Source organism: Furipterus horrens, unplaced genomic scaffold (genome assembly GCF_987537825.1).
Source record: "Furipterus horrens unplaced genomic scaffold, mFurHor1.1.pri manual_scaffold_5, whole genome shotgun sequence".
NCBI classification, from domain to species: domain Eukaryota; kingdom Metazoa; phylum Chordata; class Mammalia; order Chiroptera; family Furipteridae; genus Furipterus; species Furipterus horrens.
Genome location: NW_028327175.1, coordinates 121411984 through 121429922, shown reverse-complemented (window position 1 = coordinate 121429922; position 17939 = coordinate 121411984). Strand labels below are relative to the sequence as shown.

The window sequence follows — 17939 nt, the reverse complement described above, 5'->3', positions numbered from 1 at the left end:
CCACATCACCTCCACAGCTGGTCTTGCATCTGTCCCCTGTGGCAGCCCCATCCCATGCTGCAGACCAACTGGGAGGTGAAAGCATCATCTGTGCTCCCCCCACCTTTTCCCTCTCCAGGCCTGTCAGGCTTGTTGCCTTTTGCAGCATGGTTTTCATGTCTCTCACCGACATGCTTGTCCTCTGCTTAGAAATGAGGTGCTCCAGGGCTGAAGGCAGTGTAAAATGGAGGTGGTATGTGCCCCTAGGGGGACATGAGGGTTCAATGAGTATAGCATATTTTTTAAACGGATTTTATTTATTTATTTTTAGAGAGAGGGGAGGGAGGGAGATAGAGTGAAAGAAACGTCGATGTGTGAGAGAAACATTGACCGTTGCCTCCTGCACGCCCCCAACTGGGGACCTGGCCCACAACCCAGGCATGCACCCCTACTGGGAATCGAACCAGTGACCTTTTGGTTCATAGGCTGATGCTCAATCCACTGAGCCACACCAGCCAGAGCTGTAGCATATTTTTAGTGTTTAGAACAGTGTCCAACACATAGCAGGCACTCAGTAAACACCAGCTGTTATTTTTATCACTGCAGCTGGAGACTGCACATCACAGTCCCTATCCATCCCTATCCAGTAAAATTCAATAGCAGGATCTCAGGTATGATACAGCTCATTGGTTTGTACAACAGAATAATCTGTGGAATACTTACACATATACTATCTCATTTAAACATCATAGCTTTGTGAAGTGGGCAGGACAAATTGTATTTATCCCTCACTTACAGATGAAGAAACTGAGGTTCAGAGAGGTTAGACCTCCTGCCCAAGATCAGCCAATCAGTAGTGGAGGTAGGATTTGAACCAGTCCCTTTGGGGAGTCAGGCCTGTTGGCTCTTTCTCATCCTTTCAAGTCCAAGTCAAATACTCTGTAAACAGTAATAATGATAAGAGCTAACATTTATTAAGCACTTGCGCCACTCCAGATGAGACACGTAAGTCCTTCCTTTCCCCATCATCTTATGAGGTATTACTCTGTTACAGAGAGAGAAACTGAGGCTCAGAGAAGTTAAGTAACCTGCCCAAAGTCACTCAGTAGGTGTGACAGCAGGAGTCAAACTCATAAAGCACTCTGATTCTAGAGCAGGCCTTTCTTGCTCTCTGATGTAGTTCCTGAATCCAAGGGTGGGCACGAACTCCTCCTTCCACTTGAGTCTGAAGTCTGGGCTTCTGCCCTTGAGTGGCTCCCTTGGAGATATTTGTTCCTCTCCTTCTAGTAGACTGGGAGCTTCTTGGGGTCAGGAACCTGACTCCTCCTCCTCCGTAGCGCTGCACAAAGCAGTGCTTCATGTGCCGAAGTATTTCATTTGTTCCTGGTGAAGCAGGCAGGGCAGAGGTGATCCTAGGTGAAGACCTTAGAACTGGGAAGCTAAGTGACTGCCAAGACCATCCATTTGTGAATGCAGGAGCCTAGACCAGACCCGGGATCTGGGTGCAGGTTGGAGCAGGGCTCTTCCTCCTCCTCGTCTGGTCCTCCACTCTGTTCCCTGCTTGGGGAGAGAGAAGGCAGCACAGCCTCTGCTGGGAGTGGGCGTGGGGGCCTGTACGAAGGCCTGATGGGCCCGATGCCGCGGAAAGGATGGCGAGGGGGCTGGGAGTTGACCAAGGAGGAAAGAAGGAACAGAGTATTTTTGCATTTTGACATTCAAAAGTGAAGATTAGATTGTCAGCGACTGGCCAGCAGCATCTGATTTGATTCGGAATTGGCAGCGCAGGGCATAGAGCTTCTGCGTGGAGGGCGGAGAGGAGGCTGCGGGCTGTGGGGCGAGGCGGCGCCTGCCTCCGCGGAGGGAAGGGCTCTGTCCTTTAAGAGCTCCGCCCAAAGGGGCGCTGCCACCCCTAAGGAGGCGGGTGGCCGGGCTTCTCATTCATTGTCTTGACAAGAGCATCCTCAGCGGGCAGTCTCCGGCTCCTTCAGCGCCTTCCTCCTCCTCCTCTTCCTCCTCCATTTGGGGGGCCTCAGCAGCAGGTAAGCCTGGGGTCCCGGGAGAAGGAACTAGGCATCTCTGTCCTGGGCCACCTGTGGGGCAGGCGTGAGCTTGGCAGCAATCGGCTGTGGGGGCGGACAGGCTGTCAGAGCCCGCTGGTGCTGAGATGAGGACAGAGCCCGCGCGCGCGCTCCGCCCGGAGGGGCTTCGCCTGGGGTGTGCGTGAGCGTGGGAGGGTCCATCTGTGTGTCCGAAGGCTCCGAGAAGAGGCGAGGGTGAGGCGCCAGGGCAGCCAAGATGTGTGTGTGTGTGTGGGGGGAGGATATGTGCGGGGCCCTGACTCTCCCCAGAATGGGAGTCTTTGGGGTGGGGGTGGGGGCAGGGTGTGATAAGCCCAGCAGCTGCCCTAAGCTTGGAGACAGGAAGGGGTTGAGAGCAAAACAAGAAAAGACCAAGTTCCCCTTTCTGTGGTTTCCGGGCCTGGTACCTGCGGTGGGGGAGGAGGCAGGGTGGGGTGATGGCTTCCTGTCGCCCCACCTCTGGTTTGGGGTTCTCTGCTCCCCAAACCCAGGCTTCTCACCTGTGACTGGTCTCCTGCTCCCAGGCTGTTTCTCTTCACGCGCTCACACAGGCTTCTCACTGTCAGCCTCCTGGAGACCCACAGGGTGTGGGAGTGGGGCTGGTGCCCCCAGTGAGAAGGACCAGGCCCTAAGGTAGCGCATGAAGCTGGGAAGCGTGTCTTCCCAGCTGGCACCCTGATCCTGGTCCCTGCAGAGCCAGAGGCTGTCCCCTCTTGCTTCCCTTGCTCTCTGCCAAGACAGTGGGCAAAAACCATCCTAGATGGACCTCAGAGAATTCAGCCCAGCCTCTTCCTTCCTGTGTAGAGTTCTAGTGGGGGTGCAGATGGCACTTAGGGCACCTGTTTAATTGGAGGCGAGAGGCAGAGGAGTGGGAAGGAGGAGAAACCTGGACCCAGGCCAGCGCCCATTTGTGGTGCTCAGGGACCTGCTGGGGAAGTCATCCTGACACCGAAGGATGTGCCTCTGGGCAGGCCCACCTGCCATTCCCATCTGTGTGTCCAGTCCTGTGCCAGAAGTGAGGCGGCCAGCCCTGCCCTGCCTTTAGGAAGCTCCCCGTGTGGGCATGAGGCAGGTGAGGGCTGGCCGCTGACACTGAGAGACCCCTTCCAGTGTGAGCCATCGGAGAGGAAGGCTCTGTGCCTGCAGCCCGGCGGCTGACGACAGATTGCACTAGGTGCTGCCCCTCGCCAGGCTCTGCCAGAGGCCCGGGGTACAGAAGCAAGGCCTGAGGGGTGCGGAGGCGGGCCTTGCAAGTTGGCTGGGAGTGAAGAGGGGTGTGGATGGCCAGGAGTGTGAGGGGAGCAGGATGTCAGTTACAGAGGGAGCGTGTGGCAGGGAGCCCTGGATGGAGATGCTGGGGCAGTTAGCTGAGACTGTAAATGCCTGAGGGGTGTCCTGGGGGAGACAAGGACCACTATAAGGTCAGAGTTGACCTGCAGAGAGAAAAGCTCTCCACCTGTGTGCCCCCCTACCCCCCCCCCCACCCCAGGATGAGCCGGCAGGTGGTGCGCTCCAGCAAGTTCCGTCACGTGTTTGGACAGCCGGCCAAGGCCGACCAGTGCTATGAGGACGTACGCGTCTCACAGACCACCTGGGACAGTGGCTTCTGCACTGTCAACCCCAAGTTTGTGGCCCTGATCTGTGAGGCCAGCGGGGGAGGGGCCTTCCTGGTGCTGCCCCTGAGCAAGGTGAGCCTCTGGAGCCCTGGGAGCAGCAGTCTTCCACCTAGGGTGGGCCCTGGCCTTCCAAGGGCCCCCTGGGGGTCCTGATTAGGTGACTGTCACCAAGCCTTCCTGGGCCACAGTGTTGTCATCTATGAAACTGAGCTGGGCCAAATGAGCCTTAAGCTTTTCCAGCTCTGATATGGAAACTGAATCTGAGATGAGATGACGCGAGAAGGATCACACAGCGAGTCCTGAGGCCCAGGATCTCCCAGGGCTCAGCCTGGGGCCTTCTCTCAGGAGCACATAGGAGGACTGGCTGGGGTCTGGGCAGGCCCAGCAGTGCTCAGAACTGGGAGGGACTGCAGGTCTGGGCCCCGCCAGAGCCCTTGAGAGCCTAGCGAGTTCTGGCCCCGAGCTCAGAGGCAGGGGCAATGTGAGAGGGCCTTCTCTTCTGCTCAACCTTGCCCTCCTGAACCTGCTGCCTCCTCCCCTGCTGTCTGCTGACCCCTACTCCCAGCACAGTCCTGTGCTCTTAGGGGGTGAGACAGGAAGGGAAAATGGGCCCTAAGTTGTTACCTTAAAAGGGCTGATGGAAGCAAAGAGAAGAGGAAGTGGTTATCAGGGTGAGAGCAGGGCCTGCTCTTCACACAGGAAGCCCTTCTGCAGTAGCTGTCCCCGGAAGCGGCCATTTCCAAACCTCTGCCCCTGTCTGGGAACCAGTTATGACTGATTTCCCGGTCCCTCTCCTTTTGGAAGGACCCATGCCCACATCCCCACCGTTCACACACACTTCCCTGGGGACTGCTAACCCCAGTACTATTGGATTCTTCCCCCACCTGTCCTGAGCCTTGGCCTGTGTGCCATGGAAGCCTCACTCAGGGAGGCTGGGGGCCCTCAGGGCAAAAATGAGAAACTGAGATAGAGATGGCAGGAACTTGGCCAAGATCTGACAGTGAGGCAGGACCAGGACCCATAGTGGCCCTGGTGCCCAGTCCCATGCCCCCAATCTGTGCTTCTTGTGGCCAGTCTGAGTTACTCTGACAACTCTGGCCTGTGGCAAACAGAGGTCCAAACCCTCCTACCCGAAGCCCTGCAGGGATCCTGCAGCCTTCCTCTGTGCCTCTCTGAAGGGGTGTAGGGAGGCTGGATTGGGTTTGACGGGCAAAAGCACCTCTCTCAAGGCCTTGCTGTGCCCTCTAGACTGGACGTGTGGACAAGAATGTGCCCATGGTCTGTGGCCACACAGCCCCCGTGCTGGACATTGCCTGGTGCCCGCACAATGATAATGTCATTGCCAGTGGCTCTGAGGATTGCACAGTCATGGTGAGTGGTGGTGAGGACACAGGGGCAAGGAGGAGGCTCCAGAACGGGTTCTGACATTTGGAACACCCGAGACTCACTCGCCCCTTCTCTGCAGGTATGGGAGATCCCTGATGGGGGCCTGATGCTGCCCCTGCGGGAGCCTGTCATCACCCTGGAGGGCCACACCAAGCGTGTGGGCATCGTGGCATGGCACCCCACAGCCCAGAATGTGCTGCTCAGTGCAGGTGCCTCGGGGGGGAGAAGAGGGGTGAGCTGGTCACCTGACAGCAAGGGGGGAGGCTTATGGCTTCTGACACTGAGGGCATTACCCAGGTTGTGACAACGTGATCCTGGTGTGGGACGTGGGCACTGGGGCAGCCGTGCTGACGCTGGGCGCGGATGTGCACCCGGACACAATCTATAGTGTGGACTGGAGCCGAGATGGCGGCCTCATCTGCACCTCTTGCCGTGACAAGCGCGTGCGCGTCATTGAGCCCCGTAAAGGCACTGTTGTAGCTGTGAGTTGCCATGAACCATGACCCTTGACCCAGAGACCTTCATCCCTCCTACCCACCACCAACTATGCCCCTAGATGCTACCCTCTCTTGCCCCTGACTGGAGTTTGGCCCTCAAGGTGTGTGTATGGGTGCCTGATGGAACCCCTCTTTCCTTCCAGGAGAAGGACCGCCCTCATGAGGGGACCCGGCCTGTGCGAGCTGTGTTCGTGTCTGAAGGAAAGATCCTGACCACAGGATTCAGCCGCATGAGTGAGCGCCAGGTGGCGCTGTGGGACATGGTGAGCACAGAGAATCAGAAGACTGGAAGCTTAGTCCCTGCCCTGCCACCTGCCTGGCCTTATGCCCGTTAACCTATTTCCCTACCACTGGTTGGTCTGGAAGGAGTGCGCCCTCAACCCTGGGTCACTGCCCAATGAAGAAGCACCACCTTGGGGCTTGATGTGGGCCAGCTCCTTGTTACCTCCCACCTGTCTCTACAGAAGCACCTGGAGGAGCCACTGTCCCTGCAGGAGCTGGACACAAGCAGTGGCGTCCTGCTGCCCTTCTTTGACCCTGACACCAACATTGTCTACCTCTGTGGAAAGGTGGCCCAGTTCGGCAGGGGGTCAGGGAAGGGAGGTGGGCAGAGGGGCTTGGAAAGGACTGCAGCTGCAGGCATCTGTTGGTGTTGATCTTCCCTTCACATACTACATGCAGGGTGACAGCTCTATCAGGTACTTTGAGATCACTTCCGAGGCCCCATTCCTGCACTATCTCTCCATGTTCAGTTCCAAGGAGTCCCAGCGTGGCATGGGCTACATGCCCAAACGTGGCCTGGAGGTGAACAAGTGTGAGATTGCCAGGTGACTGACCCCTGACTTGAGCATGCTCTTTGGGCAGCGCTGACCTCATGCTGACTTTCAGTCCCAGACCAACTAGGCAGTGGACGCTGCTCACTTTTCTCTTCCCACAGATTCTACAAGCTACATGAGCGGAGGTGTGAGCCCATTGCCATGACTGTGCCTAGAAAGGTGATGCTTCTATGTCCCTCCTTGGGCTCTGGGCTGGGCACTGACCTTGCAGAGCTGCAGGGCAGTGGTGTGGCCTAAGCACGCTCTTAACCAGCTCTGGCCTTGCCCACAGTCGGACCTGTTCCAGGAGGATCTGTATCCACCCACTGCAGGGCCTGATGCTGCCCTCACAGCCGAGGAGTGGCTGGGGGGTCGGGATGCTGGGCCCCTCCTCATTTCCCTCAAGGATGGCTACGTGCCCCCAAAGAGCCGAGAGCTGAGGGTCAACCGGGGCCTGGACACTGGGCGCAGGAGGACAGCACCAGAGGCCAGTGGCACTCCCAGCTTGGTGAGAGGCAGATGGGAGGCTGGAAATCAGGACAGGAAGACAGGGAAGGGCAGGGGCTGCTACTGATGTGGTCACTGACCCAGTGGAAGGAGGCTGGCCTTTGAGGCAGCCCAGACTTACAGGAGGTTGGGGGAGTGGGTAATCCTGAGGCCTCAGAAAACAGGCTTCAGGCTTATAAGCTTGCAGCTCTCTGGGCCGCATATGGCTGAGACAGAAGGGCCCAAGCCCTTGGGTTCTTGGGAGAAGACTTGGTGGGTGCCAGGGTCAAGGGGAGCCCAGGACAGAGCCAGGCCTAACACAGCGCTGGATCCCCCAGGATGTTGTATCCCGGCTGGAGGAGGAGATGGGGAAGCTCCAGGCCACAGTGCAGGAGCTACAGAAGCGCTTGGATAGGCTGGAAGAGACGGTCCAAGCCAAGTAGAAGACTCCAGGGCCTTCAGCTAGGCCCATGGCATCACCTCCCTCCCCTTCCATTCATACTTCTACTCCTCAGGCCACAACGGCAGATAAAATAATAAAATGGCTTTATTTTCTGGTACCTGTCAGACTCTGATGACTGGTCACATGAATGCTGAGTCTGCTAAACTGACACGCCCTTGATGTGACTGACCCATGGCAGGGACTGAGGGATGCATCTGAATGCCCTAGACCACAGGAACAGGTCTTGGTGGCTGGTAGCCACCCCATTCTGGTGTGGTTTGGACCCTGCTGTTTTCCAGCGGGCAGGTCTGAGCTAGCTATTCAAGGTCCTAACCTGGGGCCTCAGTAAGTCCCATGTTTACCCCAAATCTGCCTTTTCTAGTCAACCACATCAGTTACATGCAACTGTACTGACACTGCTGCTTGTGAGGAAATGCGACAACTAGCACTTACATAACATCTTCCAAACTGTAGGCCTCAGGGATCCTTCTATAAGGAGAAAGCTTACAACCAAAGCAACAGCCCACTCCTAGTTTACAGGTGAGGAAACTGGGGCACGGATTAATTGAGGGGCCTGCTGAAGGGCAGGTCCCATAGCATGACTTAAGTCTCCCCTTCTAGTTTAGGGCCTTCCCTGTGCAGTGTTGCTGCCTCTTGTCCTCACTGTGGGTTCTGCCTGTGCCGGGCCTCTGTGGGAAGGACCTGAAAGACCTGTCAGGCCCTAGCAAGTGGGGATTTGGAAGTGGGTTTCTGATACCCAACTTAGTGGGTGACCATGGATTGGGACATAGGGCTATTAGGAATAGGTGTCCTGGTCACAGCAGGGTTTGATTCACAAAGGGACAGCAAGGACTTAATGTCCCATTTGCTGTCCCCTTCTTCCTCCAGCATACCAGAGAAAGCTACCTGGGTAGAGAGCTGGGAGGCAGCTGTAACACTGTCTCTGTCTGCTCATTTTGGTCTCACCCTTTATGCAAGCCATGTTACCCTGGTCAAGTCACTACTTTCCAGGCTTTCATAGCCCACCTATAACATGGGGAGAGGACCACCATAATTTGGTGAATGCAGTGAGTGGATCCAGTCAGGGGTGTAGTGAAGACAGAATCAGAAAATCTGGAGCCTGGGCCTGTTAAAGAAGTGAGGTTTCTTCTCTGAACCTCTCTTGCAGAATGAGGATGGGCCCTTCTGAGTAGACTCAAGTCACTAGCTCTCCTGGCCCAGGACAGTTGAAAAAAAGTTCAGGGAAGGATCTCTGGAACCCAGACGGGTTAATGTGTCATCACCATGACTTCCAGCTTTACCAATCCATTCTCCTCATGATAGGAACAAGAGAGGGAGGTGGGGGTGGAGATAATTTAGGGGCCAAAAACTGGTCTTGAAAATGCAGGGGAATAGGATGGGTAAGATGGCTGAAATCTGTAATTCGTACTCCTGAAGAGCCCTGGCCCACAGTGCGTCTCAGGGACTTCATCTGCGCAAGGCCTTACCAATGCCGGCACTTGTGTTTAAGCTGAAGGTTGGCCTTATTTTCCTGTTCTACCCCTATTCCTATCTGCCCACACCTCCATTCCTGAAAACTTCAGTCTTCCCACGGGTATCTGTGGCCAATTAGCCCAGGGCTAAAAGGTCATTGAACATTCTCTAGTAGGCCAAAAAACATCAGCATTCCAGCTGTTGGAGGGCCACTGCTGGGGTGCTATGTCCCTGAGGGAACCTGCAGAAGTGTGGAACCCTCTATTATGCTTCTGACATTGGTGAGAGAGAAAGGTTAAATTTGCCAGCACCCCAAAACCCTGAGCACTTTCTTATTTGTGCATCTTGAAGGCTGGCAGAGGGCAGTAACACCCAGCAACGCTCGATAAATGGGTGGGTTTACTGGGTAGTGGCAGTACGCCTAGGGGTCTCCCAAGAATTGCAGTAAAGACTGTGAGGCCTGCCCTAGAAGACATTTTAAGGATTGAACTTTCACTTTATCAGTGGGGAAACAGAGGCCTATGTGTGGAGAGGAATTTGCCTGAGGTAAAACAATGGAGAGTGGCAGGGCAGGGAGAAGCCAGGGCCTAGACCGCCAGCGCTCAACGCCCCCCTCCCTGCCCCACCCCCCGCACCACATCAACACAGAAGCAGGCCCTGATTCATAATTTAATGGCTGTGCAGGTCCTGGTCCCTTATTTCTGCTGCTCACGGGCCCACTGTTCTGGGGTCAGAGTTTTCTGTTCAAAGGCATGGATGTGCGGTAGCTCTTCTGCTAGGCACGTGTTCACCAGCCTGGGGGAGAGATGGGGTTAGGAAATGCCATGAGCCTGAGTGAGTCCCCGAAGCTAGGCTGACCCAGGAGACTGTAAGTGTCCCCAGGGCCTGGGAACAAGAGAGGTAAAGGACCTAAGTCTCAATACTCGACGCAGGGGCTGTGAGGGCGAGATCCTTGGGATCGTCAAGTCCACGGTGTTGGGCCGCATTAGCTGGGGTGAGGGAGTTGGGTTGCAGGGAGTGGCCGGGGTTGTGCTCCCGGAACTGGGACTGCGCTAAGCAAGGTGTTCCCCGGGTCTCACCGGTGTCTCTGAAGCAGCGGCTTCCCCTCGAACTTGGCCGACACCACAAGGACTCGGAAGCTGGACGCGCAACGGTTGGGAGTCGTGTCCTCCACTTCCTATGGGGCAGAATGGTATGGATGATGCCAAAACGCCCACCTAGAAGCCCTTTTCGACTCGCGGTGTGAATCCAGGCCCCTCCACTCACCACGTGATCTGCCTCCAGGTCCCGCTGCAGCTTCTCCCGAAGGTACTCGGCGCTGAGTTCCATGGTGGCACCCCAATGGGGCCGACAGTCTAAAGGGGGCGGTAACCCGAAAAGGGCAGAACCCCAGCACTGACGCAGGCCACGCTACTTCCACCCTTACTGGTACCACTTCCGCCGCGGCCTCTACTTCCGCCTTTCCTAAGGCGTCCGTAAACTCAGCACTTCCGCCCTCTCGCACTCCTAGCTTTCCAACCTTCTTAGGTTTCGGCGCTGACTGCGCTTACCGTCAGTCGGCCAATCAGAGGCTGCGCACGGCCGACTCGGCCCCAGCCGCAGCTAAGTGGTGTCCGCTGCCTGCACAGCAGCCTGAGTTCCGCGGCGGTTTTGGACATCCTAGCTCCAGCCAGGAGAGGGTGCACGAACACGTATTGTTGCAACCTCTTAGGTACCTCGGAATCGTCCCCAAGCGCTTTTTTCTAGACAAGCATATTGCGGCCCTGGCAACCCAAGCCACCCCGAAGTCAGAGGCCACAGCAATCAACCCGCAAGTCTTAATGGGCCCCGCGGGAGGCGCAAGGAGGCTCGGGCGCTTCTTCGGTGTCTACCTGCTTTATTGCCTGAACCCTCGTCACCGGGGCCGCGTCTACGTGGGATTCACCGTCAACCCTGCTCGTCGGGTCCAGCAGCACAACAGGGGCCGCAAAAAAGGCGGAGCTTGGCGGACAAGCGGGCGTGGGCCCTGGTAAAGAGGAGGCGGCTCACTCAGGCGGAAGGTGTCGAGGAGGAAGTGGGGCCCACGGGGCAGAGGCCAGTGACAGTGGGCGGGATTGGCGTGGGACGGAGAAACCGGCCAGGGGTGGCTAAAGACCTGGATGGGCCTGTCTCATGGGCGGAGCCCTGGGAGACTAGGCTGTGGGACTCAGGCGGGGTTGGGTAGTGAGGGGGTTGGTGGAATGGGTGTGATGGAAAATAGAGACCTTAAAAGGGAGAGGGACTGAGGAGGGCAGTTAAGTCCCTGTGACTGGAGGCGGATCCCGACGTTGGCAGGTGCCAGGGAAGGACCTCTAAGAAAGGGGCAGGGCCTGGTGGACGAGGCTTGACGTTGTTCGTGAAGATGCCTCTCTCTGGTAGGGCTGGAAGAGAACCGTGGCGAGGGGATTAGGCTTGATACAGGGTGGGGCAGAGGGGCTCACAGGCCGCGCCTTCATTCTCTTACCCAGGGAGATGGTGCTCATCGTGCACGGATTCCCTTCCGCCGTGGCAGCCCTTCGGGTAAGGCAGACAGGGGTGGCGGGAAGATGGTCTGGGGCTTGAGGCCCTCCTTGGATGGCCCTGAAGCCCTCACTCCTGCCCGCAGTTTGAGTGGGCCTGGCAGCATCCCCATGCCTCGCGCCGCTTGGCACACGTGACTCCACGCCTGCGCAGCGAGGCAGCCTTCGCTTTCCACGTGCGTGTGTTGGCGCACATGCTGCGAGCGCCGCCCTGGGCGCGCCTTCCGCTCACCGTGCGCTGGCTGCGCGCCGACTTCCACCAGGAGCTCTGCCCGCCGCCGCCACCGCACGTGCCGCTGGCCTTCGGACCTCTGCCACCACGAGTGTTATCCTCCAAGTGCCCGGCCAATCCCTTTGCTGACACCGAGTCCCAGCCAGACCAGAGCGCTGATACCCTCTGCACCATTTGCACACGTGCGCTTCAGGTGAGAGGCTCCACCTGGTCTCCAGGTTGGGGCAGGTCTAGAGTTTAGATGACTTAGGATCAAGCTGTTCACTGAGGGATCACGCAGCCCACTGACACCCTTTGGCAGCTCTGCTTCCATCTCTAAAATGGGGATGTTAGTACTGTGATTATTCCTCGACATTAGTACCCTCCTGCTTGGGGCTTTTGCCCTTTCCCTTTCACTGGAAAGTTCTTTCCTAGACCTCAGTCTTGTTAAAATGCCACCTCTTTTCCGTGAGATCTTCCGTGGCTATCTAAAATGGCAACTTTCTTGGTACTTACCTGCTTTCTTTTTTTTTTTTTTAAGCCTTAACACTTATTGTCTGACATATCATGTACAGTTGACTCGAACAACATGGGGGTTAGGGGCACTGACCCTGAGAAGTTGAAAAGCCACGTATAACTTTTTACTCCCTCCAAACAGCCCTCCTATGGAACTGGGTATCCATAGGGGATTGGTTTCAGTACCCCACAACCCCCTTAGATTTTCAAGTCCCTTATATAAAATGGTATAGAACAGTGCATACATTCGGCCCTCTGCACCTGTGGATTCACAGCTCTGGATCAAAAATACCCTTTTTGATCTGCTGTTGGTTGAATTTGCAGATGCAGAACCCTGGTGGGATATGGAGGGTCCACTGTGTATTTACTGAGAAAAAAATCTGTGTGTAAGTGGACCCCTGCAGTTCAAACTTGTGTTCTTCAAGGGTCAGCTGTATTTTATTTATTTTATTATGGGTCTCTTCCACCCCCCCATACTGAACTCCACAAGGGAAATTCTTATTCAGTACTGTAGAACAGGGTCTAATACAGAGCAGGTGGCAAATAAATATTTAGTATGTTAACTGAGATGATAGGTCTGATTTCCAATCATAGTAAATGTAAGTAAATTGAGCATAGTCACATGCTGCTTAACTAGGGGAATACATTCTGAGAATTGTGTCCTTAGGCGATTTTGTGGTATGAACGTCACAGAGTGTGCACTCATACATACCTAGATGGTAGTCTGCTACACATAGGCTATATGATTGATACACCTCTGTCATATGTGATTTCTCATTGACTGAAACATTGTTATGCCACACATGACTGTACTTGTCATTCAGATTTAGTGACCTCCTTGCAATCACTTAGCCTGTAAGGAACTCTAGGTCTAGCTGCAGTGGCCATGCTATTTTAGAATCACTGCTAATACTCAGAGAACATTGGCCAGCTTAGTCCCTATAGGTATTTTAACCCCTCCATGCCTGTTTCCTCATCTGTGATATACAAATAAGAGTAGTATGTGTCTCATGGGGCTGTTTTATGTAAAGCCCTTGGAACAGTGTCTGGTCCATAGAAATTCTTTGTGTTAGCTACATCACTGCTCTCATTTTCTCTTTTCCCTGCCTGCCTTCTCTGATAGGATGAAGAAGGCCCCCTGTACTGCCCCAGCCCTGGCTGTTCCCTAAAGGCCCACATAATCTGCCTGGCACAGGAGTTCCTGCGGGAGGAGCCAGGGCAGCTTCTGCCCCTAGAGGGCCAATGCCCTAGGTAAGTCCAGCAGCCCTCCCCCAGCCTCGTTACCTCTGGAAAGACGGTGCCCAACTGTTCAAGTCTAGGCCCAGGGCATCTGAGTCTTCATCTTGGCACCGAGGGCCTAGTCTGGAGGAGGCTTGTGATCCTGACTATCCTACCAACTGTATCCCTTGGTAGCTGTAAGAACTCACTGCTGTGGGGAGACCTGATCTGGCTGTGTCAGATGGGCACTGAGGAGGAAGAGGACGACTTGGAGTTAGAAGAGGTAAGAGGTGGTTTTGGACTCTACCTCGCCCTATCCCCTAGGCTGCCTCTGACCACCCTTCTTCTCTCCATAGGAACACTGGACAGATGTGTTGGAAATCTAATTCTCAGCATCCCTGCCCCTCCACCCATTCCTTTTCTGTGCCACTCCCTTTGGGTCTGGGCAGTTTTTAGTCGAGTACAATAAAAAGTCTGAGTTAAGGCTACATTTTGGTGTTTGCCAGTCACGGGGGCCTGAGGAGAACAGAGAAGGGGGAGGGGCTGCTGACCCTAGCATGGACCAGCCTCTCTGCTGGAGGCCACTCTGCCTCAGCGTTCCCCAGCCTGCCTTTGAGCTTCTAGTTCTTAAGGGCTTAGGCGACTCACACCCTTGACTCAGAGCTCACTCACCTCCAGCGCCCAGCTTGTCTTTGGACTTTAACCCAAATAGTAAGGACAAAGGCCAAGACGCCTTCAAACCCAGGGAAGAAAAGAATTTTCTGGGGTACTGTTCTCCTACCATCTGAGTGAGGCCACACAGAAACCATGGACCTGGGCTCACTCCCAGGGTTATGAGACTCCAGTGTTCTTGCTCTTTCCCATCCTCTCCTGTCTTAAAAAGAGCCTGCTGAGCAGTGAGTGCCCTGCCCCGACCCCCATCACCACCCACCCACATCACTAGAGAATGTCTGGGTGGCCTGGGTCTGTGGGCTGCCCTGGACCTGAACACTTGGTGTCTTCAGACTGGCCTGTAGCCACCTTTCCCCTCCACTCATTCCTCTGTCCTCTCTAGACCGGGTTTATTAGAAAAAGCTGTCTGACAAAACCAAAACAACAAAACAATTGTTGGCTTGCCTGCATAGCTGGAGTTTTAGAGTGCAAGTCAGGAGCCAGGATTACAGCTCAAAAAACCAACTCCCAAACAACAAAAAAACCTATTGGGCCCTTTTGTCTAGATTCAGTCTGTTATTTCCTGCACATGAGACCCACATCTTGGGTTTTCAGGCCAGACTAATGTTGGCTCCAGCTGGGGTAGCAGAGAGGGGCCCTCCCACCCCAAACTCCACCCTTTCCTCCCTGGAGCACAGCCAAGTCCCAGTGATGGCTCCAGATCCCTCCCACTTTGGATCTATAAAAGGTGATGGCTCCAGATCCCTCCCACTGTGGATCTATAAAATTCGTAGCTCCCTGTGCCACAGCAGGAGACAGTCACAGGTCCAAGGTCCAGAGAGGTCAGGTGAGTGGTGGGAAGGGGGTGGGGTGGGCCAGACCTCCCTCACTCTGCACTGTTAGCTCCTATGGCTTGACCTCTCTGTTCCTGGCTCTAATGACCCTGCCCTTTCCTCATGGAAATCTCAGTTCAATCCACCACCAACTCCAGCCTGGCCTGAACCCCCTCCCCTCTTCTGCTGAGTCATTAGTTTTGCTCATTCACACACTAGACTCTGGGCCCCAAAACAAGCTCATTTGCTCAATTGGTTGTGTTTATTTCTGGGCCAAGATGGAGTGTGGCTGATCAAGTGGGGCCACAGGCCCAGTTGGTTTTTGGGAGGTTTCTCTATGTGAGGGGTCTAAGGAGCTCAAAGAGGGAAGGACTAGGAGGAGCTCATGGGGATTACGCCGAGTCACAGCAGGAAGTATTGAAAGAAAGAACATTTGGCAGGCCCCAGACTAGTTTTCTCAAGTGAACATTGGAATCTAGAGAGCTTCCAAAAACGGGTATCTGAGTCCTACCACTGAGCAATTTACTTGGCTTGGGGTTGGCCCAGGCACTGGGGTTTGTGAAAGCTCTGTAGGTAAACCCAAGGAGCAGCCAGCGCTGTGGCCCACTGTGCCGACCTGGCTGGGAATCCAGCCCCAGCACTCACTAGCTCTGTGAGCAGGGAGAAAGCTGCTCAGCCTCCCTCAGCCTATTTCTTGATCTTAAAGCAAGAATTCAACAGATGGCATTGTTGTGATGTTGTTAAGGGAGGTGAGCCCCACTCTGCCCCCTGACTTGGCAGCATGGAGCTGGTCCAGAACACCTCCCGCCCGCCCCTGCAATATGTGAAGGGGGTCCCTCTCATCAAGTACTTTGCAGAGGCATTGGGGCCACTGCAGAGCTTCCAAGCCAGGCCTGATGACCTGCTCATCAGCACCTATCCCAAATCTGGTAAGTGACAGAGGTCCACCCACCCTACTCCTGAGCTGCAGTCCCCACCTTGGGCCAGCAGGGCCACACCCTCAGTCCCTGCTCACCTCCCATTTTCCTCTCCAGGCACCACCTGGGTGAGCGAGATCCTGGACATGATCTACCAGGGTGGTGACTTGGAGAAGTGTCACAGGGCCCCCATCATCACCCGGGTGCCCTTTCTTGAGTTCAAGGGTCCAGGTTGTCCCACAGGTGTGTGGTGGGGTGCTGTGGGCAAGTAAGGTAGAGGGAGGTAGGACCCAGGCTCCAATTCACTAGACCTTTCCCTACCCATGCCTTAGGTATGGAGGTTCTGAAAGATACACCAGCCCCACGACTCCTCAAGACACACTTGCCCCTGGTTCTGCTCCCCCAGTCCCTGCTGGATCAGAAGGTCAAGGTGAGTGGCAGAAGAAGCTAGAGAAAAAGGCTTGCTGGGGCTATCCCAGCTTTGGCCCTATCTTCTGGTATGGTCTCCTCATCTTCATGCTCTGGCCAGTGAAAGTGAGCAGCTTTGCTCACAGGCCTGTGGAGATGGGGGTTGGCAGGAACTCTGCACGCCTTGTTCCAATCTGGGTATAGTGGCATTGAGGGGATTGGATTCACATAAAATATAGTTACTGGGACCAGCCAAGACTTTGGCATCAGAACAGGGTTCAAATCCCAGCTCAGTCACATCCATATCATGGGAACTCATGCAAGTCAGCCTCTAAGCCCATTTTCCTCTTGGCCAAACCAAGAGAAAACATCCCTTGCAGGAATGCTGTGAAGGGTGGAATGTCACACTTAGAATGTCTTGTGCCAGTGGTGTGCTGTGTGCTCATGATGTGGTGTGGGGGTGGGGGTGTGTCTTCTGCTTTCCAGGTGGTCTATGTTGCCCGAAATGCAAAGGATGTGGCCGTCTCCTATTACCACTTCTACCGCATGGCCAAGGTGCTCCCTGACCCTGTCACCTGGGACAGCTTCCTAGAGAAGTTCATGGCTGGGGAAGGTGGGCCTGACTCTGGAGGTAGGAGCAGGGTGAAGCTGAGGGGCAGCCAGCTAAAACTAATACTAACCTCTGTTCATGCCCCCTGCCTCTTTCTCCCTGACCCATAGTGTCCTATGGGTCCTGGTACCAGCACGTGCAGGAGTGGTGGGAGCTGAGTCGCATCCACCCTGTTCTCTATCTGTTCTATGAGGACATGCAGGAGGTGAGACCACCTGCTACCACTTCCCTCTGTGTTGCATGTGGGGTGGCAGGAGCCTCATGGGGATCTGCCAAGGTCCTCTAAGCCCCCCTCCTCTATGGCAGCCCTCACACTGGTCCTCCTAGATACCTCACCTCACCTTCCCTGCCCAGAGCTTCAATGCCACCTGGGCAGCAGCACTCTGTACAGCTCTTAACTCCTTGCGTCTGAGTCAATGCTAAGTGCAATCACTGATCATCCATTTACTGCTGTTGTTCCTCCCTGGTGCCATGGTTATGATAAAGGACTGTCCCTGTCCTCGCCCATAAGGAACCAGACTATCACAGGACAGAAGGCAATTAACTTTGCCCTAGGGACAGAGTACCAGAGTCAAGAAGCAGGGTTGGAAGTGGCCATGATGTCAAAGAAGGGCCTCCCTTTGTTCAAAGAACAACCTAAACCTCCACTGAAGCACCCCTTTGATGCTCCAGAACCCCAAAAGGGAAATTCAGAAGATCCTGAAGTTTGTGGGACGCTCCCTATCGGAGGAGACTGTGGATCACATTGTGAAGTACACATCGTTCAAGGAGATGCAGAAGAACCCCATGGCTAACTACAGCACCATACCCACTAATATCTTAGACAACAGCATCTCCCCCTTTATGAGGAAAGGTGAGTGCCCACCAGGCTGGGCATCTGGGGAGGGGAGGGTGGGAACAGTGGCTAGAGCCGGCCCTGAGCCACTCGGGGCCTTTCCTGCAGCCAGGACCTCTATCCTCCCTGCTTCCCTTCTTGCCTCCCCAGGCATCACGGGGGACTGGAAAACCATGTTCACTGTGGCCCAGAACGAGCGCTTTGATGCGGACTATGCTGAGAAGATGGCAGGGTGCAACCTCAGCTTCTGCTTAGAGCTGTGAGTGCTGCTCACTGGAACCATTCCAGAGGGAGTGGCATGAAAGCAGCCTGACAACAGCCTCAAGAATAAAATACAAAATACAATTTGTGTTGCATGGAGCGCCTCTATTGGAAGCAAAGCAAGCCTGAGCTGAAAGAGTAAATGCCCACTGGGACCAAAGACGGCCCTC

The 17939-nt window shown here is 55.1% G+C and overlaps 4 protein-coding genes and 1 long non-coding RNA gene across 11 annotated transcripts; 3 read left to right on the top strand and 2 right to left on the bottom strand.

The window, feature by feature from the left end:
* Positions 1-931: 931 nt before the first annotated feature.
* Positions 932-3528, bottom strand: LOC150009616 (uncharacterized). Its single transcript, XR_016511183.1, has 2 exons — positions 2558-3528; positions 932-2102 (listed from the first exon to the last, which is right to left on the bottom strand). It is a non-coding gene; the product is annotated as an uncharacterized LOC150009616 (long non-coding RNA).
* CORO1A (coronin 1A) lies at positions 1876-7417 on the top strand. The gene is made up of 11 exons (XM_090277505.1): positions 1876-2018; positions 3547-3745; positions 4922-5044; positions 5139-5268; positions 5357-5541; positions 5700-5819; positions 6021-6125; positions 6238-6383; positions 6494-6551; positions 6664-6879; positions 7196-7417. Exons 2-11 carry the CDS (start codon positions 3548-3550, stop codon positions 7298-7300), a joined length of 1386 nt encoding a protein of 461 aa, XP_090133631.1. The 5' UTR covers positions 1876-2018; position 3547; the 3' UTR covers positions 7301-7417.
* A 2011-nt stretch (positions 7418-9428) lies between these two features.
* Positions 9429-10179, bottom strand: BOLA2B (bolA family member 2B). Its single transcript, XM_090277516.1, has 3 exons — positions 10039-10179; positions 9852-9949; positions 9429-9567 (listed from the first exon to the last, which is right to left on the bottom strand). Exons 1-3 carry the CDS (start codon positions 10099-10101, stop codon positions 9468-9470), a joined length of 261 nt encoding a protein of 86 aa, XP_090133642.1. The 5' UTR covers positions 10102-10179; the 3' UTR covers positions 9429-9467.
* A 174-nt stretch (positions 10180-10353) lies between these two features.
* SLX1A (structure-specific endonuclease subunit SLX1A) lies at positions 10354-13742 on the top strand. The gene is made up of 6 exons (XM_090277515.1): positions 10354-10780; positions 11259-11310; positions 11396-11734; positions 13160-13287; positions 13450-13537; positions 13611-13742. The coding sequence occupies exons 1-6, from the start codon at positions 10593-10595 to the stop codon at positions 13638-13640; spliced, it is 825 nt and encodes a 274-aa protein (XP_090133641.1). The 5' UTR covers positions 10354-10592; the 3' UTR covers positions 13641-13742.
* An 802-nt stretch (positions 13743-14544) lies between these two features.
* LOC150009612 (sulfotransferase 1A1) lies at positions 14545-17853 on the top strand. Of its 7 annotated transcripts, none has more exons than XM_090277506.1 (8): positions 14546-14752; positions 15596-15667; positions 15773-15898; positions 15988-16085; positions 16550-16694; positions 16784-16878; positions 17346-17526; positions 17659-17853. In XM_090277506.1, exons 1-8 carry the CDS (start codon positions 14617-14619, stop codon positions 17769-17771), a joined length of 966 nt encoding a protein of 321 aa, XP_090133632.1. In that variant the 5' UTR covers positions 14546-14616; the 3' UTR covers positions 17772-17853. The 7 variants fall into 7 exon arrangements, with proteins under 7 accessions (XP_090133639.1, XP_090133632.1, XP_090133634.1 ...); XM_090277508.1 differs by having other exon boundaries at positions 14553-14752; positions 16550-16676; XM_090277511.1 differs by having other exon boundaries at positions 14688-14752; positions 15519-15667.
* The last annotated feature ends 86 nt before the right edge of the window (positions 17854-17939 follow it).